Below are 23,003 nucleotides of genomic sequence, written 5' to 3' on the forward strand. Positions count from 1 at the left end.
TCACGGCTCTCTCATTGGTAAGTTTCTGTCCCTGAACAAAATATCAAATCGTATCGGTGTGCGACGGGCGCAACTCTGGTGGGCGCAGCAGGGTGCGCCATAGCGGGCATTTTCCAATGCTTCTGATAGCAACGGATCCGATCCATTTACAAGCGCCACATTCAGCGTGTAAATCGTGGATCCGATAAGCAACAGGGGCCGCCCAGATGCAACCTTCAGCACCGTGCCTGTTCTGTACTGTACTGCCAAAACTTGTAACCGGTTCAGGCACAGACAGGTACAGGCACATGGATGGGATGTGATGCGACGGGAGCTGGTTTGGTCTGGTCTTCTTTGGAGACCAACTACCAAAAAGTCTTTAAATACCAGTCTTTCCCCCTGTCGCTAAAAGCGCCAAAAAGTCCATGCTATGCTCTCCAATTGCTTTGGTTCCGCACTTATCCTTTGATCTTCATACTAATCGCTTAGTCCTGACCCATTGTCGGTTGCTCTAGGTGCCATCACGCAGCCATCCATCGTCTTACACGCAAGCAACCAGACTTGCTCTCTTATTTTGTTTCTGCAATATTTCTTTCTCGCTCTCCCCCGAGCTTCTAAACATCAGGAATGACCGCCGCCGCCATGCAACAACCTCCCGCCATCCCGCCTCGTCCGGCTAAGAGCCAGGACGGCAACGAGTCCGCGGCCGACGTCCCCAAGATCCCGCCTCGTCCTACGAAACGACCCGACCGCTCGATATCTCCCAACCCTGCCCGTTTCGCTCCATCGCCTTTCAACGAGGGCATCCCTAAAAAGAGCCCTATTTCTGCCCGATTCAACCCCAGTGATGCTCAACAGGAGCCAATCAAGCGCCCTACAAGCGTCTCCATGCCTTCTATTGGTCAGGAGGGTGCTGAGTACAGCGCCGTGACCCATGAGATCAAGCCCGAAGAGGTTCAGGCTCCAGAACAGGAGGAAGCTGCGTCACCTGAACAGACACGTACCATCGCTGAGGACCTCAAACTCCATGCTCCCAAGCCTTCCCTGCCAGCTCAGAGCGCCAAGCAGCGTGTCCAAGCTGTCACCCGCACCGATTCCGATAAGGCAGCACAGTTCGGCATTGGTCGCCCCGGATCTACCCAAGCCACAAAGCAGTCAAGCACCAATGTTTCGGTTAGCGATGGCCGCCAAGAGGTTGAGGATGACCATGGCATCCCTGAAATCGGCCAACGTGTGCCTATGAACCCTCATCTGGGTGATGTCCAGGCTCCTTCACCTGGCCCTGGTTCAGAGGAATTCAAGAAGCACCATCATCGCAAGCACAGCTCTCGTGGTGGGCCCCCAGGTAGCTATGGCCTTCACGGTCATGGCGTTGCTCCCCAGGATAAGCTTGACAAGGAATACTACGAAAAGCATCCTGAGGTCCTCAAGAGGGAGCATCAGACTCCACTACATGATCGTCAGAATGACTTTGCCATGAGCAAGGATGACCTGAACAAGTTGGTTAGAGATACACGATCTCGTGGCGCGGGCCTGAGTAAGTACCATATCTACTCCAAAAAGCAATAGCTAACAATCGCAGGCGCATCGGGTTACCAATCTACACCCACAGACGAGGTTGGTTTCCAAGCCACTGAAGAGTACACCTCCCGTCTTTCACCCCGCCCTGCCTCTACCAGTGAAGGCAAGGTTCAGCCTATTTCGTTCAAATCGGAAATTATTAGCCCCGAGGGTGAACACACAGTGCACGTTGATGATCCCAAGCACCCTGAGTATCGGTCATATGGTGACGGTGATGCTGTTGTGGATGAGGAGCACAAGTACACTGCGCCCATCTTGGCCGAGGACGAGGTTCAGAGCGATGACCATCCTTACAGCCAACGACCCGCTGTTGAACCTGTTCATGACCGTGGAGATAACGGCGACTTTGATGAGCCCCTCAGCCGCCCTCTGAGCAGAACCAATCGACCCAAGAGCAGACCTACCAGCATCTATAAGAACAACGACTCTCAAGAGTTTGCTCCCACTTCTCTGGATGATGTTGAGGAATATGAGCCACTCTTCCCTGAAGAAGGCAACAAGGATGCCCAGAAGCCAGCACCCGGTAACAAAGCCAGGCACCATTTCCCCAGCAAGGACATTTGGGAGGATGCACCAGAGAGCGTGCACTACACTGTGGAGGTTTCGACCCCAGACCAAGCTGGGCAGGTAGAGCATGCAGAGCCAGAGGAGGAACCCCGACGACGATCATCCGCTATGGACCGTCCCAAGACCCCTGCTCATCTCTTTGCTCAGAGACAAGAAGAACTCGCAGAGCAAGAAGCGAATGGTCCTGTAGATGTCCAACCTCCTAAGAACCATGATAAGTCTATCTGGTACGAATCAAAGGAATCGGACTCCTTCCTCAACAATAACAAGAGACCTTCTGCAGGCCAGCGATTCCCTAGCCGAGATATTTGGGAAGATGCCCCAGAGAGTCAACTTTACGAGACTACCGTCGATTCTCCTCAGCCTCAGGTCGAGACAAAAGATGAGCCTAAGGAAGAACTTAAGGAAGAGTCCAAGGAAGAACCCAAGGAGCAAAGTAAGCCTGCCATCCCTGAGCGACCGGCCAGGAAATCATCCGAAGACCGTCCTTCGATTCCCGAGCGACCCAAGTCCAGGCCGCCTGTCTCGGAGAAGCCAAAACCTAGCATCCCTCCTCGACCCACCAAGTCTTCTTCGGGAGATTCGATCGAGACCAAGCAGAAGCCTCCTGTTCCTAGCAGACCTGCTGGTAGCAAGATTGCTGCGCTTCAAGCAGGTTTCATGAGTGACCTGAACAAGCGTTTGAAGCTGGGACCACATGTTCTTCCTAAAAAGGAGGAGCCAAAGGCCGAGGAGGATTTGACGCAGGAGAAGGAGAAGGCTCCGCTCTCAGATGCTCGTAAGGGCCGAGCTCGAGGTCCACAACGCCGAGCTCCGGCAAGAAGCCCGGCTGCCGTTGCTACAACCGCGCCCGCACAACCTGCAGCTCCCTCGTTAACATTCTCTGTTCCTCAGACCTTCTGGTCCATCAGTCCTGAAGGCTCTTTGTCTGTTTCTGGAGAGCAAACTCCTACTTCTGAGCCCGCTACTGAACCCACGAGTGAGCCTGTATCCGAGTCTGTGCCTGAACCTACGTCGGTACCTGAGCCCGAATCTGCTTCAAAGCCAGAGCCAGAGCCAGTCGAGGAGAAGAAGGAGGACACAGTTGATGTGCCCACAGAACCCCAGGAAGCGCTGCCCAAGTCAGAACCTAACCTGGAGCCCAAGCCAGAAATTCGCGGCGAGCCTGAGTCAGAATCTGTTCCTGTGCATAGGGACCCTGAGCCTGCAGCTGGAAAACTTCCTCAAGAGGCCGAACCCACACTTCCTGCGCAGCAGCCCGCTGTCGAACCTTCTCAGGAGCCAGCCCAGGAAGCACCAGCCCAGGAGGTGCCAACACAGGAACCCCAGCATGAGCAAGAGCCTGTTCAGATGGAGAAGAGCCTTGTTGCCAACACCGCTGGCGAGAGTATTTTGGAGACGACTGTGGATAAGAAGGAGGGCGGTGATGTAGTCGAACCTGTTGGAGTGTCTGATGAAGTCAAGTAGTAAACGAAAGATGATAACAATCGATCTTAGTAGGATATAGGCACATCGTAGACGCCTTGGCCGGCAATAACCGCAAACTCAAAATTTGTCTCGAGTTCTTTAGTCGAAAACAAAATTAATCATTTAAAACAATAGTGTTGGTAGTACTTACGCTAGTAGTTTATTCTACGTAATATACAACCTCCGACAATCACTGTTCAAGTATTAGTCTTGTCTCTACCACATATCTGGAACTTGTCACTCGCTCCTTCAATCTTGATCTGATGTCGGATTGTAGTCAGGATACGGGCCGGTATGTCTTTCAAGGAGTACAGCTTCTCAGTGCCCTCTGAAGCAAAGAGGAATCGCTGTATGGTGCCGCTGCTAGACAATGCGGATTCCTGTCCACAGGGTAAGTTGATAGTAATAAGTTAATGATGAATGTAGCAAAACTCTCGAGTGTTACACTTCGGTCACGAAACGTTTAAGACGACTTGCCTTAAATAAAACGATCTAACCACTTTATGTCGTCTTGGACTATTTATGTTCTTTATCCTAAGCTTAGGTCTCACATTCTCTGCCGATCTCTAGAATGTTCGATAGAAGATCTTCGCAGGCGTCTACTGACCAGTCTCTTTGATTGATCTATTGTCCATTACCTGGTTCGTTGCTCAGGAGTTTCGCTTGCATCATCCACGACGCCAAGTTCATCAAAGCTCGAAGCACCCGAGATGGCAGCAGCACAGATAACAGCCCATTGGATATCAAACATCTGGTGACAGTGAACGATTTCGTATCGCGGATAATGTTGAAGATATCATGTCTTGATAGGCTGACCAGATTTATAGTCTCGAGCACCAATCTTTGAGACCTCTAGGCAAGTTGTACAATATTTCTTAGGGCAAACATGTTGCTCTCCGCCATGGAAATGCCCAGTTCAGATCTAAGCGTGTCGACGTCTGCGACAGATGATGGCGAGATGAGCATTGCCGTGAGGTAATCTCTCCTGGTGTATAACTCTTGGGTTGAGCGGGTGTCAAGGACAGCTCGGTCACCCAAGTACTTCAGGACAAGGCTCAAAAACCCCTTGGTTATAGTGTTATTGTAGTGTTCTTAAAATTATATTTTAACGCAATGTTTTAGTTTTGATATTTTAGCCTTATGGTGTTATTAGGAAAGGAACTTACTATTCGGTTAACTTTACTGTCATACCTGTTTTCGGGTAACATTGTCAATGTCACTTTGTTTTTTATCCTTTCTGGAGATATATAGTGACAGAAGCCTAACATGTCTTCTTGTGTTGACTGTCTGCCTCCGCTCGCGTTTGCGGCCTTAGATCCTGGCAAAGTTGCTTATGAGGAGTCTTGGGACGCTATAAGAAGTGAACGTCTCATCGTCAGTATATACCGTAAGGCTTTTTGGGCACCATATATTAAATCGTAACGCCTCGAGAGCGAATGCCTACCTCACGTACGCTTTAACAGTAGCATCAGGGTCTTCCTTGAAATGCCATGATTCCGGGGTTGTGGAAATCTTCAGAGACTTGAAGCTCGATGTATCACCAAGTTGATGCAACAGAGACTACAAATAGGTAGATATATAGGATAAAGACGTGCATAGACATTTATAAACACCATTAGCTACGTCTGGTAGTAGTTACAACGTGCAGGATATTCTGATGTGCAGGGGTGTGAGATGCGTGGAGGGGCGTGTATTTTGGAAATAATTGCGTGGGGTAATAAGGTACATATTAAGTGAGTGCCTGAGGGTAGGTGAGTTGCAGAAACGTCAGCCTCTAGGCTTTAGGATAAGAAAAAACAAACAAATAGCACTAAGAGCCATATCTAATATAGCATGAATGGCCAAGTTATTTCGTCTCTTAGGGATATAACACTGTTATCTGTGGTTGAGGAATGGCTAATTCTGTGGCAGCGTCAGGGTCCTGTCGCCAGGTCCACAAATGCGAGGATCCATGCCTCGTTGTTTATAAACAGGGCTGCATGTAAACCACTGCAGGTACCCGAGACCGGCCTAGTTCAATGCTTATGCTATATATATATTCGTTTCTTAAGGCACTGACTGATAAAAGATAGGAGTAGCTGCAAGAAAACGCTTAGATGATGATATATTGTTGTGCTGATAATTTATTCTCGGAGCAGCGTACGTAAACTATACTACGAGTCTATAGCCATTCAGGTAAATATATCATACCATCCATTCTACGACACAGTTCACAGTATGGAATATTTACATACCTAGTAGGGGAAATGTAGACTGATAATTAGGTATGCAATACAAGAAGCTATACTCATCATGTGATGTCCCAGAAGTATTCCTATCCCCGTCTAGATAGTATCTGGGATGGCGATAAGATAGCCTCTTTACTGCGTGTATTGGCAACACCTGCATCTACCACTTAGTTTTGATTTATTTGAAGCTTGGTGAAGCTGTGTGGAGCGTTTCTAGAGTTACTTGCCGAGTGATGGAGTTGCACCCTGCTCTTGTGACTGATAGTGACTACTAGTGCCAGTGACTGACAGTTGGTAGGTTAATGAAATTTCTCTTCGATTTTGCCTGCCTTGCATCTATGTATGCATCTGCTTACTGGTTGCTGCCTAATGCGTTCCAGTAGTCATGTGGCCTACATTTTTATTCAAAAAAAAAAAAAAAAAGACTCCATCACCATTCAATCACAAGCATCATCGAGTATCACCAAGCACACTCAACAACAGCACTATAAACAACAACTACTATTACCTTGCGTCAAGATGGACTTCATCAATAGTAATCAGACTACCGCTGAACAGGCCAGAATCCTCGAAGATGCCGAAGACCATCCTCTCAAGCCTGGAGTAAAACACTCCGCGAACTATTTCCAACTCCTGGCTGAGCGCAGAAGATTGCCTGTGTCCGCTGCCCACCAGGAATTCCTAGACGTCTACCACAGAAACAAGGTTTATCCATCTACTCATCATCAACGTGCCACACATACTCAAAATATTTCCCAAGGTGGTCGTTCTTACAAGCGAAACCGGCACCGGCAAGATAACCCAGATCCCCCCAGTTTGTCGTTTTTGACGAGGCCAAGAGAGGTCTGGTGGCTTGCACGCAGCCCCGTCGTCTTGTAGCAAAAGATGCAGCAACTCGAGTTGCCGCAGAGATAGACATCACGCTAGGCGAGGAGGTTGGCTACAGCGTGCACTTCGATGAGAAACCGAGCGACAATAGCATCCTCAGGTACATGACCGATGGACGGCTGCTGCAAGAGGCACAGCGAGACCAAACTTTCCAGGCCTATGTGAATACCTTTATCCAAGACCTTTGTATACAATGATGCTAATGGTAATTATTAGTCTTGCGTAATCATCAACGAAGCCCATAAGCAAACACTGCCGACTGACATTCTCATAGGTCTTCTCAAGAAAGCCATACAAGTACGTGATAACCTCAAAGTCGTCATCATATCTGCCACCATGAATGTGGAAAGATTCGTTAAGTATTTCGGCCAGGCAGAGGCTTTCAACGTCAGCAGCAAGGCCTACCCGGTTAAGATCCACTGGCTCGAAGAACCGACTGTAGACTGGCGTTGCCTTACTCTAAACTTTGTAAAGAATATCTGCAACAACATGCCTGTCGGTGACATTCTACTGTTTATGCCCACTGTCAAAGATACGTTACAATGATCCATCAACAAGGTGCTCGGAAACAAGCTGGTAGCGCTGCATTTGTATTATGGGCTCAACGCCGCCGAGCAGCGGAGAGCTATATTTTCTTCAACCGACCCCCTTCGCAAATGTATCGTATCAACCAATATTGCTGAAACCAGTCTAACCATTGATAGGATTGTCTATGTCATTGGTAAGTGATAACCACCAACCTCACGCCAAAGACAGATAGAGATACTGACCCCTGGCTAGATACTGGTATTGAAAAGAAGTCGGGATACAATGCTCGAGCAGATATGGACACTCTCATTACTGCCACTGTGACCCAAGCGTCTGCCAAGCAGCAAGCTGGTCGAGCCGGTCGAACAAAGCCGGGGACATGCATCCGTCTGTATACTGAGAAGACATTCTTGGAGGACTTCGCTCCCTATGCATGGCCAGGAATAAAGACTTCCCCGGTTACCACGGAAGTCTTGAGACTGATGTCCATGGACATCAACGTCGTCGATTTCGACTTCATCACCCTTCCTCCCATGGAAAACTTTCTTCGGGCTTTATACGAGCTCAAGGCAATGTAAGTTGGCTGTCCACTTGAGAGGAACATACTGACTATCTCAAAGGGACCTCATTACAGACCATGGCGTAATCAACGGCCGCGGTCGCAATGCCGCTAAATTCCCCATGGACCCTCAGTGGTGGAATGCTATCTCGGAAGGGCAGAACCTCGGGTGCGGTGTTGACATTATCGCGATTACCGCCATCGCAAGCACTCAAAACTCGATGTTCCTGCGTCCCTGGAATGTCAGAACTGCTGCTGATGCGTCAAGAGCCCGATTCGCCTGTCCAGATTCGGATCACGTTGCTCAACTGAATGCTCTGCATGGCTATGTCCGCACCAAGCACACCGCCAAAGACATGGACCTAGATCAATGGTGCTCCGATGCCTTCATTGACCGAAAGGTGATGGAGGAAGCCCTTCAGATTCGACAACAGCTGATCAACATCGCCGAGGAAATCTTTGATCAGCTCCTTACGTCCGGAACAGGCGACGATGAGTATGAAATCAGCATCAGAAAGGCTTTGGCACGGGGCATACCCTAGAACATTGCTATCAATAAATGCGAAGATATTTACATGATCGTTAATTATGATTTCCCAAGCCTTCTCGCCATTGAAAGCTGCCTGGTCGGCCAGAAGTATAAATTGGTTGTGTTCAACGCCATTACTCACGTCGGAAAAACGTTCCTGGAAACTTCATCAGCGGTTGAGGCAGAGTGGCTTGTCGTAAGTCTAATGTTTTCACATGACACAACATACAGTACACTGATAACCGTTCTTATAGGATCTTCCTTTCTTCAAAGATGACCAACTCTCACGCAAGCTTGACGGCGATCTGCGATAACCTGTTCTTAAGGAACTACTTGATGCTGCCCGTGCTCGCATCTAGTCTTAGTTTATTCCGCTACTCACTGGCTACACCTTTGAACTCTTCTTCTTCTTCTTCTTTTTCTTCTTCTTCCTTATGGTAGGTAAAGATGCCTGCGAAGCCGTAGTCATTGATGACCCAGCGGAGGCACCAGAACGATGTGCTGGTACCTTTACGTGGTGTTCTGGGCCAGTAACAGAAGGCATACCTTCTGTGAAACTAAGATCAGCATGAAGAGGGATAGAGCCGACGATAGGAGCCGACACAACCATACGATACTACCTACGTGTAGGCTTCGGTATCCGTATCACCGCAGCATTCGAATTCTCATAACCTCAAGGCCGACCATCAAAGAACATTTGGTGTGTATGACCTTGCATCTAACTTTACACTTTCAATCTAGCGGTAACTCCGTAGCAGAAACCTTGAGATATAAGCTTAGGATACATATCACAGATAGCCTAAGACGAGATCTAAGACAGCATAAAGTAAACTAATTCGTCTTCTCCCCTAAAGTAAATAACGTCTAGGTTTCTGCGACCCCGAGAGCCTGTGTGAGGGTATCATGAGTATGATGAGAGCCTTTCAGTAATAGCATTGCTCACTGCTGTGCCCTATTCCGAGAGATTGGTCTAATTTCAAGTGTTGGGCGGACGACATTACTTAATGGATATGGGCAGAACGCTTGCACTGAATTGCGATATCCATATCCCAGTAACTACTCCCTGGAGCTTGGAGGCTCGACACGACACCCCCGTGCTTTCAAACGATAGGTTACCAACACAGCAGCATGAGATTGCCCAAAGTACAGTGCATATGATCAATTTTTAGAAACGTAACTCGAATAACACAGTCGTTGAAACTCGTACACTAAAAATAGCAACTTCAATCAAAACATGAGCCGTTCCTCATCCCAGACGCCAAATCCAGCTGGGTATACAGGCCACTGCCCTTGGCAGGTCCTCACTCGTCGAGATAAGCGGATTTTTTTCCACATCAGCATCCCTCCTCATTCGTGAGCTACTGAGAGCTCTGGTCACCTCCTCTACATGGCGAACTCTTCTGCTGTACGGTGCTCGGTCGTAAAGAGTGGTGTAGGTTTCGGATTGCCGTTACTCAATCAACTGGGCAGGTAGGCAATTGGTGCGCCTACACGATCATCTGCGCAACACCTTGACCACCGAGGGTCTTGCTGCCAACAAAGGCCTGTCCCTTGACACCAGCGAGGAGGTAGCAAAGGGCTGTTAGAAGCAGGAAGACAGCGGCGGCAATCAAACTGCTGGAGCCGCTGACAATGCTGATGAACTGCAGAGCAGACATGACACCGTAGGCGCCTGCGCGCATATAGTTGGTCGAAACCTTGCGAATGAGTTCGTCGAACTTGGAAGAAGTCGGGCAGATTCGGAGGAGAAGAGGGACCTCAATAAACAAGATGACGAACGACGATGCGCTGTACATTGTTAATCCAGGGTATGTGGCATGACGCTGAGGGAGCCTTACATGGCAAAAGCGCAAAAGATGATTCGGACAACATGGAACGAGAAAATGTTGGCGATTCCGACAGCCAGACAAATGATCATGGAAATAATTCCAAGCCTATACGCAAGCAATATTAGCCCCTTGTTGATGGCGCAGTTCGTTCGATATTGATCGAGTCGCAAAGAGCAGATTGATAGCTGGCGAGCTATGATTGAAGTTATATACAACTGTGGATAGGCGGCTTACCATTGTCCGTAGATGCCTACATATTTGTTAGTACTAGAAATTACCGGCGCAATAAGTTGAGAGCAACATACTGAAGTTTCGCGTTTGGAATTCTTCTTTGAGCGTCATATTGACAGCTTACGGCGAACGTTCGTATTCGGGAATAGAGAAGCCGAGGGAGATTGAGAGAGAGAATCGATGCGGGATCGAGTTATCAGAGAGTGGTATCGCGAGCAAAAAGGTTGCGATAATAGTCAGGATCGACTCGGAAAGGTGGAGAGATTGATCGTGGGTTTGGTAGCGTTGTGTTGTGACGACGAAAGGTCTAGAAATGAAGAACGTAGCCTTTTGGCAAATGACGGATGGAAATGGTTGCTGAGGTGGTCCCCAGTTTTGATTGGGGCTGGCGCAAGGCTTGGCTTTGAGTTATGTCGACAAAGCTAACCGGACAGGTGAGTGGAGGTCAGAGTAGGGGAAAGGGTCCCTGTAAGGAGGATGGACGGTGCGCTATTGACAGTCAATGTGAGACGTTGAAGGGTTCGGTTCCTTTGATGAAACACAACAACAAGCACATGTGGTTCCGTTTCGCGATCTTTGTCGTTTCTCTTTTCTTTGTGCGCTTTTGGACTTATACTACTTATCTACTATTTAGGCAGCTTTATTCTTTTTGCACAGCCAAGTGACGTACGTTGAATACGCGGCATTGCCAAGCCTCGCCCAGAACTCAGTGAAGCGGAGTTGTTCGCTTACATGTCCGACTCTTTCTCAGAGACACTTGACTGTTTTGCCAAGGTTATTCACGAGTCTTTCGAGGCTGGTCTCCATAATTGGACGGGTCTGTGCAGCGTAAAGATATCAAACATGAGGCTATTCGGAACTGCATCCGACACCAGGCATCCTTTTAAGACAGCATCATGTGGCTACAACAATCAGCACTAAAGGTACCTGCACCTTGAAATGTTCAACTCTGGTCTTCGAGAATCAATTGGCATTCTTGTATGAAGACAAGGCCATTGAAGACCCATCTGAGTCCCTCAGTATAGGCTTCATTGCCGTATCTTTTCTTGTAGTCATTCAGCCCTGTCACTAACATGCCATTGTTGTTAGGCTGTTGAAGATCGTATATCAACAACGTGGTTAGTGGGGTGGTTGCTGCAAGTGCGAATTGCCGAGGACTTCTACACTATTACATCATCTTCAACGCACTTAACCTCTTCTTCTCAAGGTACTAAGCTTAGCAAGCAATGTCCGGATCGCCGGTTTTTGAATGTTCAACTATAGTGCCGTTACCGCAGCATATCCTTAATTTCTCTCTGTTGCTCGCCATAATCATTTTCAAAACGTACCACTACCAAATGACATTGAAGAGACAAGATAATGACTTTTACCATTCTCTCAAATGATCAGGTCAACTCCATCTTGGAGGGCCTTAACATTGATGAGCTTGAAGAGTTTCGCCATGTACTGGCTTCGTCTCTTCACGAGTTCTCTACTGGAACACCAGCTTTGGAGGAGGCCTTCCAGGAACCAGAGCGTACCTCAACACTGCATCCGGAGACAATGGCCGAAACCCTTTACATGCCCTCATGCGCGCCATGCGGAATGGGTTGCAAAGGTGAGCTATTTCTGTTCTGACTGACGAGTTAAACTGACTTGTCAGTGGTATCTTCAACAGGTCTGGAAGCTCGTCGGTACTCAGACGATGCCGAGCAGCCTAGTCCGATTGGCGTTGTAAACTTGTTCATGCCAGACGGAACACCACTTGGCATCATAAATGCGACTACTTTAACGGCCTTTCGAACTGCACTGGCTTCAACCTGCCTTCTAGCGCGCCGTAATCACGTCAAAACCTTGACTGTATTTGGCAGTGGCCTTCAAGCTTACTGGCACATTCGACTTGCTCTTATGATGCGCGGTAGAACGATCAAGCGGGTTCATGTTATAAACCATCGATGGAGCGACAAGGCAACTGGACTATTGAAACGGTTCGCTAACATTGATCCGGAGGTCAAGCAACGGGAGGGCTGGTCAGACACCAAATTTGGACTATTGATTCCCGCGTTCCACGAGTATAAGCGCCTGGTAAAAGAGCAGGTAAGGGAAGCTGATGTGATATACTGTTGCACTACATCACAAAACGACCTGTTCGATGGGTCTATCTTGACGTCCCATGAGGGCCGCAGGAAAGGAAGACTTATCATCGCTGTGGGAAGTCTTACGCCGGATCATCGAGAGTTGCCAGAAGACCTGATACACTTGGCAGCCAAGAGGGACGACAAGCCACATCGCCATTTCCATAAGCATGCCATTGAAGGCGGAGTAATCGTTGTTGATAATATCAGAGGAGTACTCAAAGATGCGGGCGAAATCATAGCGGCTAATATTGGCCCTCATCAGATGGTCGAGTAAGTACTTATGGTGACTTCCAAAGACATAGCTAACACGCCACTGTAGGCTAGGAGAACTGGTGATGCTTCATCGTCTGGCTATAGAAGAGTCTGATGGATTTACCAGCAGCCAGACGTCTTTGACTTCAGACATGGATAAGATGGATGTACACGGCAGGAGCTCTATGTCAACCGTCTATGGTAGTGGAAGTAATACTAGCGAAACGCCAACAAGCCCTACGGGCTCTGTTGACTCCGAAGGGAGGAGGTCCAGCTCGTTCTTCCACTCGAGAAAGAGCTCCAGCAGCTCTTTGGACAAAGAAAAGAGGAAGTCTGAAGATCATCTTTGTCAGTGGTTACGAGACGGCACCGTAGTGTACAAGAGTGTCGGGCTAGGACTGATGGATTTGGTGGTGGGGACACATCTGATCGGGGTCGCAAGCGAAAAGAGTATAGGAACAAGGATAGATGGTTTCTAAACAAGATATATATTGAAATAAATACAAATGTGCTTCATAAATGCTGATTATAATAGTACATTCTTACTCGGCTACCCAGATGGCAGCCATACCCATACCAGTTCCTACACACATTGATGTTGCGCCGACCTTCTGGCCGGTTCTCTTCAACTCATATAGTAGGGTAGAGACTTGTCGGGCGCCGGTGCAGCCCAGAGGGTGACCAAAGGCAATGGCACCTCCCTTGGGGTTGATCTTCTCCTGGGGAATACCCAGCTCGTTGGCGCACCACAAGCACTGGCTGGCAAAAGCCTCGTTGATCTCCCAAATGTCGACATCATCCTTGGAGATACCAGCGAGGTCGAGAGCCTTAGGGATAGCCTTCCAGGGGCCCTGACCCATGAGGAGGGGCTTGACACCGACAATTGAGGCGCAGACGTACTTGCCGATAATCTTCTGTCCGAGCTTCTCAGCGGTAGATCGCTTCATGAGAAGAACAGCAGCGGCACCATCGGAGATCTGACTGGCGTTACCAGCGTGGATAGATCCGTCCTTAGCAAAGGCAGGGCGGATCTTGCCGAGGGACTCGACGGTGATGCCCTCTCGGACACCATCATCCTTGGAGACAGTGATTTCCTTGGTGTTACCCTCCTTGTCCTCGAACTTGACCTTGAGAGGAGCGATCTCCTCATCAAAGAGACCCTCTTTTTGGGCCTTGAGGGCCTTCTGGTATGATGCGGCGGCGAAAGTATCTTGCGCCTGTCGAGTGATACCGAGATCCTTGGCCATCTGCTCGGACAGAACACCCATAGGGACCTTGCAGTTGGCAGCCTCAGGGACCTTCTCGAATTCCTCGGAGAACTCAGCGACAGCGCCAGGACCGTAGTTGATAGACATGCTCTCAACACCAGCACCGATACCAATATCGATCATGCCAGTCTTGATCTGGTTGGCAACATCGACAGTAGCCTGGAGACCAGAAGAGCACTGTCGGTTGAGAGTTCGGACGGCGATGGACTCTGGGAAACCGGCGACCAAGCTGGCAGCTCGCATCTCAGTAGCACCACCACCGGGGGCGAGCACAGTTCCGACACACAGGTCCTCGACGAGGGCGGGGTTGATCTTTGAACGGTCGAGGATAGCCTTGAGGACTCCGGCCATCAAATCAGCAGCGTGTGTGTCCTTGAAACCACCACGGCCTCCCTTGGTGAATGCGCTTCGGCAGGCGGCGGTGACGACGATCTGCTAATGTTAGCGACCAATCCTGGCGCATAAAGTAGCTCTTCGCATCTCCTTAACTTACATCATCGGGGTTCTTCTGTAGGATCTTCTCACGACCGCCAGCGGTCGGGTTACCAGAGATCTGGCCTCCAATCTGAATAATGCGGTCGGTGACTAGGAACCAAGTTAGTTTGTCATCGTGGTAAGCGGAGCGCAAGACAGCTAAACATACCGCCCATTTTTGCTATGATGTAACTGAGTGTGATGTAGTAAAGAAGTTGAGGACTGGGTATAATGCGCAAGACAAAGACAGGAAGAGATGAAATATTTAGATGGAGGAGTAGTATCAGGGAGGATTAATATACAGAAAGATTCTCGGTAGACCTCGGATGTTGTGAGAGAAAAGAGATGGTGGGAAGCTTTGTCTGTCACAGGAGAAGAAGCTACATTAGTACGTTCAAGACCGAAGACCGACGCGCGGGACGGATTTCCCATTCTAAAAAAACTGGGGGACCGAGGCATCTTCTTGCCCCATGCTTAGCGTTGTTCTTTAGCGTCTCTTTTCCTAGCGTCCGATCACATGCCAGTTCTCAGTGGATTCCATTCCCCCAGCTTTTTTAATGTGCAGTAACGCGGGGAGAGAATCTCCAACGAAATGTTTCTTGACTTGTTGCGTCACAAGGTGACTAAGAAAATAGTTACTCCAAAAATGACGATTTAATGTGAATAAGTAAGCACGTGGCCTCGTTCTATCACATGGAAATATTCATTGATTTATTTTTGACCTGATTCATGCGCTGCCACCGCTACTGTACTATACTGTACTTTCCAACACGATGGGTATCGTTTAAGAAGAATAAAACTTGACTATGGGAATAAATAAAACCAACCTACTGTCAAGAAATAAAAGAAAAGAAAAAGATTATCTATAGGTAAAATAGTACCAAACTGACTCATCATTTCATACAGGTATCGTAAGATGAGGAATGCCCTCCGCACTCGGAAATCGCTGGGCTCCAAACACTTCTATCGTCATCTTGAAATGACTGAGATGCCAGCGATAGGGCATCCCACGGCGAACTAGAGTCTTCGCCAGAACCTGAGTCGCAAAGTGGCATAGGAACCGGCAATGAGTTGACAAAAGAAGTATCTACCCTGATCACCGGTATTACTGAAGATTCTGTCAATGCTCGGTTACGGCCAGGATTGAAGTGTTGTGGTATCGGGGACGTAAAAGCGTATTGTCCAAGGGCATCTTGAAGTTGATGTTGTTGCTGCGGCTGCATGTAAGAGGAAGGGCTGAAGTCGGCCCACGATGGATATTGGCTGGGAGGTGCAGACCTCGAGAGCGGCGAGACTGCTTCTGTGTTGGGGTTAGCCATCTTGGCCACTGAGCTAATTGAGACTGCATGTATGAATGTTACTCACCAACTTCATCAACCAGGCGAAGAGACTTGAGGGCATCAAGGCCCAGCTCAACACTGAACCGCTGATCTGGGAATTTCCCCAGTCGAATTCGCAATTCTTTTTGCATACTTCCAACCGTTTCCACATCAATTACGTCCAGCACGCACCAGTGTTTGGCATCCTTCCATCGTGTCTTGGGAACAGGGTGTATCTTGACACCCCAGTTACGAGCAAAGTCGTTATCAACGACACTCGACGCACGGTTGAGATAGCATTTTGCGATGCAGGGCACTTCGGTTGTCTTTGTTTTGAGAGTGATGCGAATCATTTGCCCGTCTTTGACTTTCGCTGACTGAGCTCTTGAAAGAGTCTGAAGGGGCTGTGTTGCGAGTGGCCAGTTTAAGTTATGCCCGGAAGGCTGTGCAACGGGAGACTGCCCTTGACTCGGCGGCTCATCATCCGGGAAAATGGCAGACTCATCAAAGGAAAATGGAGGAAATGGTGAAGACTCTTGCGGAGAGAGCAGAGGCGAAAATGACTGCGAATGTTGCGTTTGAGGTTGTATAGACGGGTCTGGGAAAGACAAAGTCTTCAATCGCCCTCCACTTCTGCTTCGCTGACGAACTGATTCAATAGAATGGGAGGCAACAGACGGACTACTTCGACGCCTTGTTCGATCTTTGGAAATAGGACTGAGACTTGTGGGTGACCGTGAACGACCTGAAGCCTGCCTGATAGTATCTTCAAGCACACTCAGTTTCAAGCGGCCAGGCCGAGAAGCCAGAGCTGGGTTACGCTGTCGATTCGGCGGGGTCATAACTTTTGGGGTATTGATAAAAATGGAAAATAGGCAGAGAGTAGAAGTGCCTGATTATAATGTTGGACGTTGCAAGAAAAAAGTAACAACGGTTGTGGCTGTTGGGTGAGTCGCCAGAGCTAAAACGTGAAACTTAAAACAGTAGAATATCGTAGTTTAGTCAAACCGGACTTAAGTAAAGTATATCAATACTCCGTATCTGCGTAAAGTAGAGAGAAAAATCTGCCAGGGTTTCCCAAACATCGCATCGTGTTAGGCAAGGTAGTCAATATGCAAGTATTGGTATCCAGTCATTGGGTGACATTGAGGATCACCACGCTTCTCGAACCCTAGGCGTACTGTCGGGTTGTCAGCTCAAGTCCTTGATTCCCGCAAAATATGTAGAAAACAAGGCCCTTGACTGGCCTTTGACGCCGGGTGCGATGCACAGCCTCTGTCAACCGAGTCGATGGAGGCTGTGCTAGGAGAGTGACGGTGAAATAAGAGCCGCCTTTCATGACTTGTGCGATCGAGACTGGCCACGCATGATTGAAAATGCGCTCTATCACAATTATGCTATGTCTCACTTTAAATCACAGTTACATTAAAAACAAGTGACTTTATAACTTTATGGTATGCCTAAATGCAGTTTCAACCTCATTTTATAAGGCGATTGCATATTGGGTTGACTAGCTTGACTACTGGTTGCTGCGCCTCTTGGAGGCATACTATTCGGGCGTCAGGCTCCGAAATAAGGAGCTTCTATCAATCGATATTGCAATAACATATTTGTTTACGCATGATGCGGCTCAACAATAAACACATTCGCCTGGCTGTCGTAATGAGCCGCATACTCAAGTGAGACGAATGTTGCCCATTTCAGTGCCGCCTAATGGATTTGAGGACATAAAGATCTCCATGCATGCCCCAAAATGGACTTCATAACCGTCACTTAGACCGGTGACGTCTATCAAACAGACAGAGGGTATACCAATCACGACTATTCTGACCTATCCAACAGGCCTCAGAAGGTATCTTTCACGGAACTCCCAGAAACACCAACAACGCCACCAAGAACAATTTCATCAACTGGCTTATGAAATCTGATTCGATGGCTCTGAAAGTTATCCCCAAAGCCTCATCTGCAGGCGGTTCAGTGCAAAGGAAAGAAACTTCAGAAAGTGGTGGACGGACCTGCTACCGGGCAGTGTGCCAGGTATCGTAATTTGAAGCCATGTAGCCCTATACGATACTGATACTTCATAGATACCTTCCATTGGACAATTTCATGCAGCACCTAGAATGGTGTTCTCCGCAGCTCGCTCTCTAGAAGCCTCCTCGAGAGCAAGGTGTCGTCGAAGACAGCTATACCACCAGCAGAAGCCTGACTATGGAAAAAGTCAAGTGACCAAGGTAGACACTCCGACTTGTCATGTTGTCCAGCACAAACAGACACATGGCGACTTGAGACATGTATACTGGGAACATGATCAAACTTGGGATCGGGGTCTGCCAGCTAAGAAGAACGGCACTGATCCCAGTCTCGAGAGGATCAAATACGTTTACAAAAGCACCGACCAAACTTTGGAGCTTTTAGCAATAAAAGATTTAGAAGACAAGCTAGGGTGCTTGGCCATTGCTTTGGAGAACAGACCATTGAGAGCCGTCAGTCCAGGCGTTGAAGAAGCCTATATGCGAGGAGAGCCTCTTACTCCTCCCGAGATCGAGTTTTCTGAATACAGTGGGGAAGACGACTACTGGGCCTGGGATCAGGAAACTCAAGTGTTCAGGCACTGGGATGAGGATTTGAGAGAGTGGGTTAGCTTTCCTGAGAGGTTTGACTGATGAAGAAGTTGAGGCAAGATAGGATAAAACGTAACAGTAATCACTACACATCATATTAGGTGTTTAAGACACTAGCTAGTCACTTTAGAACACTTTCATTAATAAATTTCATTGGCTGTTCAACTCTCCGAGTACAGCACAACCACATCGTCAACGCCAAGTACTTCCCGTCCGCTCATATCCTCATGATCTCATCAACAGCCTTCCCAAGCTCACAAATCTCAATATCAAGCCTTGCTTTCAGGCTTGTCCTTCACAACCTTGTCATTGGGAGAGAAGCTAAGACTGACGCTGTTTACACAATGACGTTCATCAGTGGGCGTGTCAAAGCCCTCGCCCTTGAACACATGACCTAGATGGCCGCCGCAGTTGGAGCACACAATCTCAGTTCGTGCCATACCGAAGGCGCGATCCTCGTGACGCTCAACTGCACCGGGGATGCTGTCAAAGTAAGCTGGCCAGCCACAGCCAGACTTGAACTTGTGAGTAGCCTTGTAGAGAGGCGTATCACAGCCTGCGCAAGTGTAGACGCCTTCGTCGGGGTAGTGCTTATCGAACTTTCCTGAACCGGGAGGCTCGGTACCCTTCTCACGGAGAATACGGAATTGCTCTTCTCTCATTAGTTGCTGTGTTTAGAGAATCGATTATGAGGCAACTCACCCTTGTTGAGGACAGCACGCCACTCGTCGCTTGAACGCTGGTCAGGATAAGACATGTTGGACTTGTTGCTAGATGAAGTGCCAAATAAAGCGCCCAAGATGGGAATTCCAGACATAGATCGAAGAGGAATAGGTCGATAGGCCAAGTGTGAGGTCAGTGGAGGTCTCACACGGGTAATGTTTGAGAATGTAAAGATGATGTTTGACAGGAATGGAGAGAAGCGCATTGGATATAGGTTTAACGCGTATATTTATATTTGGTTGAAAGGATGAGCTGCCATTTCAAATTTTAAAAGACGTTATAAGCCCAGTGTCTTGATTTAGTGGCAATCTGTGGAATCATTTGCATCATCGAGTGAGGGAGGTTGCTAAGCAGAAGCACAGCCACAGCTTGGAGCATGCTGTACGCTGTAATCGTGGCTCTGATGTCAAACCTCAGCGCAAATACGCCGATAGTATTCCAAATACGATAGTAGCTTATCCCCGACAAGGGAATTATCTAACGGCGATTATTCAACATCATTTCCTCAAAGCTTATCAGTTAAAACTGAGACTAGACGCTACCCTAACTATTCCTTGGTTCAGCCCCAATATATCGCAACGTGGCTAAGTTGGAAAGAAATAGCTTCTGATGATGTAAAAGTCAATTGGCAATAGCACATTCGAAAATGAATACTAAGCATCTTGGCGTTTCAAAGTCTTTGTCAAGGAAAGATAGTTTTATTCAAACTTTCAATAAATTGAGACTCTAGCCAAGGACCAAGTGTCATGTAATGTGAAGAAGAACTTCGACCTGAGCATGGCTGATGCACTGCAACTTCCATGTAGCCTCCCCGCTAAATCCAGGGGCCAGGTACCTCGAAGAAAGAGTCAAGGCCCGTGCATTAATTCCGCTGGGCTCCAACTGCTAATGATAACTAAAACATCACCAACCTGACCACCTTGGCACCTCCTATCAACCTTCATCCACCTCGATTCTAGGCACCTCTTTTAAACTCTAGGTTGCCACTTTGCAACAAACTCTCCTAGAGTGGTCCTTCAGAGCACCCCCATTTCAAATCTCGCGACACCCCAGCCTAACTCTTCAACTCTTTCTCGTCACAATACCATCATGTCTAGGAGAGCCCCGAACCCCGCCGCTGAGCGGGCGGCGCAAAACCAAGCTACCATCAAGAGTCTCCTCAAGTTGGAGGCCAACAAGGTCTGCTCTGATTGCAAAAGAAACAAGCGTATGTTCTCATTTTCAACTCCTATATCCAATCCCTGCTGACTTGGCCAGATCCTCGATGGGCCAGCTGGAACCTTGGCGTCTTCATCTGTATTAGATGCTCAGGCATCCACCGTGGTATGGGCACTCACATCAGCCGAGTCAAGTCCGTCGACCTCGATTCCTGGACCGACGAACAGCTCCAGAGCGTTCTGAAATGGGGTAATGCCCGCGCCAACAAATACTGGGAGGCAAAGCTTGCGGCCGGTCACGCTCCCTCCGAAGCCAAGATCGAGAACTTTATCCGAACAAAGTACGAACTCAAGCGATGGGTGATGGATGGCCCCATGCCCGACCCTGCGACTCTGGATGTTGAAGGCGACGACGATGTGCCCCTTAGTCTCGTCAAGGAGAAGCAGGTCATAGAGCGCAAAGAATCTCTCAGGAAGGCTTCCCTAGGTAACTCATCAGCACCAAGGGTCGTCCCCCCTCCTCAGGGGGATCTTATCGGCGGAGATCCTGTCCCTGTGCGATCAAGCAGCGCTGCTCCTCAGTCATCCAAGGTCCCCCCCAAGGGCGAACCTGCTCCCCCACGAACAACAAGCACAAAGGATTCGCTACTCGGACTCGACTTCTTCGGAGAGCCCCAGGCTCCTCCACGACCAGCCAGCACAACCGGTACCGCCCCAAGCGGCCAGTCACGACCTGACTTGAAGCAATCTATTCTCTCTCTGTACGCATCTGCACCCAGAACTCAACCCCAGGCTCAGCCTCAGCAGCCTCCATCTGCTGGAGGATTCGGCGGTTTCGCTTCTCCCACTTTTAGCCACCAGTCACAAGGCTCAGTCGGCGGTTTCAACGATGCCTTCAGCAACCTCAGCGTCTCAAACGCACCTAAACCCGCTGCCCCCGACCCTTTTGCCAGCCTTGGTTCTGCTGGCCGTACCACATCCAGCAACAGTAATGCATTTGGCGGCATAGGAGGAGGTAGCTTCTTTGACAGCAAGCCCTCGCAACCTTCCGCCCCTACTCACCAGCATCAATCTTCCAACTTTTCCAACTTTGGCGGCTTTTCCTCCCCTGCGCCTGCTCCTGCTGCAGCTCCGGCCGCGCCCAAGCCTGCTCAATCCTCTGCTATGGGCGATCTCTTTGATCTTTCTGCGCCTGTGACCACATCGCCTCCTCCGCCACAGCCTGCAGCCGCTTCCACCGGCTCCGTCTTCAACCTCTCTTCCCCTCAAAACCCTCCCGCTGCTGCACCTGCCAACACCACAACAAGCTCTATGGGTGGTTTCTCTGGTGCTGATGTCTGGGGTGGGGGCGATTGGGGAGCCCCTGCAGCAGCTCCAACGCCTGTTCAGAAGGCCCCTGAACCAGCAAAGCCTGCATCTAACGATTTTGGATGGGGTAACGCGGGAGGCGCTTTTGCCAACACTCCCATAGTCCCCGGAGTATCTGGAGGCTTGACATCTGGCGGTTTCAACCCTATCGCATCACCCAAGGTGTCAGCCGACGAGGAATTTGGAGGATGGACCAGCAGCGGGCCTGCTGCCAGTGGAAGCACTGGCCAAACAAAGTCCGGCGGCTTCGGCGGAGATGATGACTTGTTCTCTAATGTGTGGCAGTAGGTGGTGTGCTTTTGGAAACATTTAGATGGCTTAGGGGTTCCATAAAACGATTGTAGGCATGTTTAGGCGTTTGCATGTTAGGAGTCATGTAAATGCGAAAGGAGATGACTTAAATTGCACGACCGTTACGATCTCAGCACGAGTGATGAAGCGATGTGAATGTATTCAAGTAACGCCGACCCAACGCTGTCAAAACATTAAATCCCCAAGGGATGACTCTCTAGCTTCCTGGTTGTGAACACTCGGATGTCTGGGATACCCTCCAATCGTGTTTTCCTAGCCGTACAAAGTAAAAATGGCAGGCATCCCATTTCCGCTCTAATCATTATGGCACTTCCCAAATTCATCAGACGCCTGCGCTCCCAAGTCTTAGAAAATCAGTTTTGCACCGTAGAACAGCACTAAGAAGATGCCAATTACGATTCCTGACAACTTGAGGATCGCAACACGGTTACCAGATGCGGCCATACGAGTCAAACGACCGGCAGAGCCCTTCATCTGTGTGGTCATAGAGGAGAAAGTATCGGACTATTGGACGTCAGCTGTCAAGTCGTCGTAACCGATGGGCGAAATGAGGTAGACGGACGGTGTTGTCAATGACATCTTGGGCTCGGGCGTTATCGTAAATGTCGACTGTCACGCCACGGAGAGCAGAGACTTTGGCGGAGAGTTCGTCGAGGCGCGCATTGTTCTGGCGCTCTCGTTCGTAGGCTTCGGACATGGCGGGTATGAGGTTGTCGGAGTAGGGGAATGAGTTGTCGAGAACAGGGGCTGTCGTGAGCAGTCTATAAGGTGGTCGATCAGGTCAGTAGGAGTTGTGTGATTGTTTTTCGTTTTCGCGTGGTAGAGAATAAACTCTTGGTTGTTGTAAATTCAGCCGCCTTCCTTAAATCAATGTCAAGTTGTGAAAGGGGTCTGAATTCCAACTCAAACCCTGGCTGTCATGACGAACTCCTGCTTTGGGTTTCCAGAGTCCGCCACGGTCATGCGCCGCTGCTCGGACGTTGCGTAGTACGTACCCTGTAGA

The 23,003-nt window shown here is 49.0% G+C and overlaps 10 protein-coding genes across 10 annotated transcripts; 5 read left to right on the plus strand and 5 right to left on the minus strand.

Annotated features, from left to right (window-relative positions):
- The first annotated feature begins 448 nt into the window (after positions 1-448).
- Positions 449-3,796, plus strand: EDB82DRAFT_269793 (uncharacterized protein). The gene is made up of 2 exons (XM_025728573.2): positions 449-1,516; positions 1,562-3,796. Exons 1-2 carry the CDS (start codon positions 607-609, stop codon positions 3,592-3,594), a joined length of 2,943 nt encoding a protein of 980 aa, XP_025582926.1. The 5' UTR covers positions 449-606; the 3' UTR covers positions 3,595-3,796.
- Positions 3,797-6,276: 2,480 nt separating this feature from the next.
- Positions 6,277-8,755, plus strand: EDB82DRAFT_539471 (P-loop containing nucleoside triphosphate hydrolase protein). Its single transcript, XM_065609312.1, has 9 exons — positions 6,277-6,527; positions 6,638-6,896; positions 6,985-7,209; positions 7,269-7,368; positions 7,415-7,431; positions 7,491-7,812; positions 7,859-8,293; positions 8,399-8,522; positions 8,581-8,755. The coding sequence occupies exons 1-9, from the start codon at positions 6,342-6,344 to the stop codon at positions 8,638-8,640; spliced, it is 1,728 nt and encodes a 575-aa protein (XP_065464183.1). The 5' UTR covers positions 6,277-6,341; the 3' UTR covers positions 8,641-8,755.
- Positions 8,756-9,487: 732 nt separating this feature from the next.
- EDB82DRAFT_269831 (uncharacterized protein) lies at positions 9,488-10,646 on the minus strand. Its single transcript, XM_025728577.2, has 4 exons — positions 10,461-10,646; positions 10,390-10,405; positions 10,165-10,260; positions 9,488-10,114 (listed from the first exon to the last, which is right to left on the minus strand). Exons 1-4 carry the CDS (start codon positions 10,495-10,497, stop codon positions 9,814-9,816), a joined length of 450 nt encoding a protein of 149 aa, XP_025582930.1. The 5' UTR covers positions 10,498-10,646; the 3' UTR covers positions 9,488-9,813.
- A 752-nt stretch (positions 10,647-11,398) lies between these two features.
- Positions 11,399-13,266, plus strand: EDB82DRAFT_270129 (uncharacterized protein). Its single transcript, XM_025728579.2, has 3 exons — positions 11,399-11,983; positions 12,029-12,773; positions 12,823-13,266. Exons 1-3 carry the CDS (start codon positions 11,746-11,748, stop codon positions 13,232-13,234), a joined length of 1,395 nt encoding a protein of 464 aa, XP_025582931.1. The 5' UTR covers positions 11,399-11,745; the 3' UTR covers positions 13,235-13,266.
- Positions 13,224-15,108, minus strand: EDB82DRAFT_509157 (Thiolase, N-terminal domain-containing protein). Its single transcript, XM_065608812.1, has 3 exons — positions 14,667-15,108; positions 14,517-14,608; positions 13,224-14,455 (listed from the first exon to the last, which is right to left on the minus strand). Exons 1-3 carry the CDS (start codon positions 14,671-14,673, stop codon positions 13,298-13,300), a joined length of 1,257 nt encoding a protein of 418 aa, XP_065464184.1. The 5' UTR covers positions 14,674-15,108; the 3' UTR covers positions 13,224-13,297.
- A 7-nt stretch (positions 15,109-15,115) lies between these two features.
- Positions 15,116-16,822, minus strand: EDB82DRAFT_269905 (uncharacterized protein). The gene is made up of 3 exons (XM_065607353.1): positions 15,863-16,822; positions 15,213-15,797; positions 15,116-15,164 (listed from the first exon to the last, which is right to left on the minus strand). The coding sequence occupies exons 1-2, from the start codon at positions 16,656-16,658 to the stop codon at positions 15,391-15,393; spliced, it is 1,203 nt and encodes a 400-aa protein (XP_065464185.1). The 5' UTR covers positions 16,659-16,822; the 3' UTR covers positions 15,116-15,164; positions 15,213-15,390.
- A 725-nt stretch (positions 16,823-17,547) lies between these two features.
- EDB82DRAFT_269823 (uncharacterized protein) lies at positions 17,548-18,595 on the plus strand. Its single transcript, XM_025728582.2, has one exon. It carries the CDS (start codon positions 17,940-17,942, stop codon positions 18,480-18,482), a length of 543 nt encoding a protein of 180 aa, XP_025582934.1. The 5' UTR covers positions 17,548-17,939; the 3' UTR covers positions 18,483-18,595.
- On the minus strand, positions 18,596-19,545 carry EDB82DRAFT_269889 (putative methionine-R-sulfoxide reductase SelR). Its single transcript, XM_025728583.2, has 2 exons — positions 19,143-19,545; positions 18,596-19,092 (listed from the first exon to the last, which is right to left on the minus strand). Exons 1-2 carry the CDS (start codon positions 19,366-19,368, stop codon positions 18,710-18,712), a joined length of 609 nt encoding a protein of 202 aa, XP_025582935.1. The 5' UTR covers positions 19,369-19,545; the 3' UTR covers positions 18,596-18,709.
- Positions 19,546-19,880: 335 nt separating this feature from the next.
- On the plus strand, positions 19,881-22,121 carry EDB82DRAFT_509165 (uncharacterized protein). Its single transcript, XM_025728584.2, has 2 exons — positions 19,881-20,370; positions 20,421-22,121. The coding sequence occupies exons 1-2, from the start codon at positions 20,253-20,255 to the stop codon at positions 21,974-21,976; spliced, it is 1,674 nt and encodes a 557-aa protein (XP_025582936.1). The 5' UTR covers positions 19,881-20,252; the 3' UTR covers positions 21,977-22,121.
- On the minus strand, positions 22,122-22,989 carry EDB82DRAFT_509167 (uncharacterized protein). The gene is made up of 2 exons (XM_025728585.2): positions 22,563-22,989; positions 22,122-22,504 (listed from the first exon to the last, which is right to left on the minus strand). The coding sequence occupies exons 1-2, from the start codon at positions 22,695-22,697 to the stop codon at positions 22,346-22,348; spliced, it is 294 nt and encodes a 97-aa protein (XP_025582937.2). The 5' UTR covers positions 22,698-22,989; the 3' UTR covers positions 22,122-22,345.
- Between the last annotated feature and the right edge of the window lie 14 nt (positions 22,990-23,003).

The sequence above is a fragment of the Fusarium venenatum genome (genome assembly GCF_020744135.1).
Source record: "Fusarium venenatum strain MPI-CAGE-CH-0201 chromosome Unknown EDB82scaffold_3, whole genome shotgun sequence".
NCBI lineage: Eukaryota > Fungi > Ascomycota > Sordariomycetes > Hypocreales > Nectriaceae > Fusarium > Fusarium venenatum.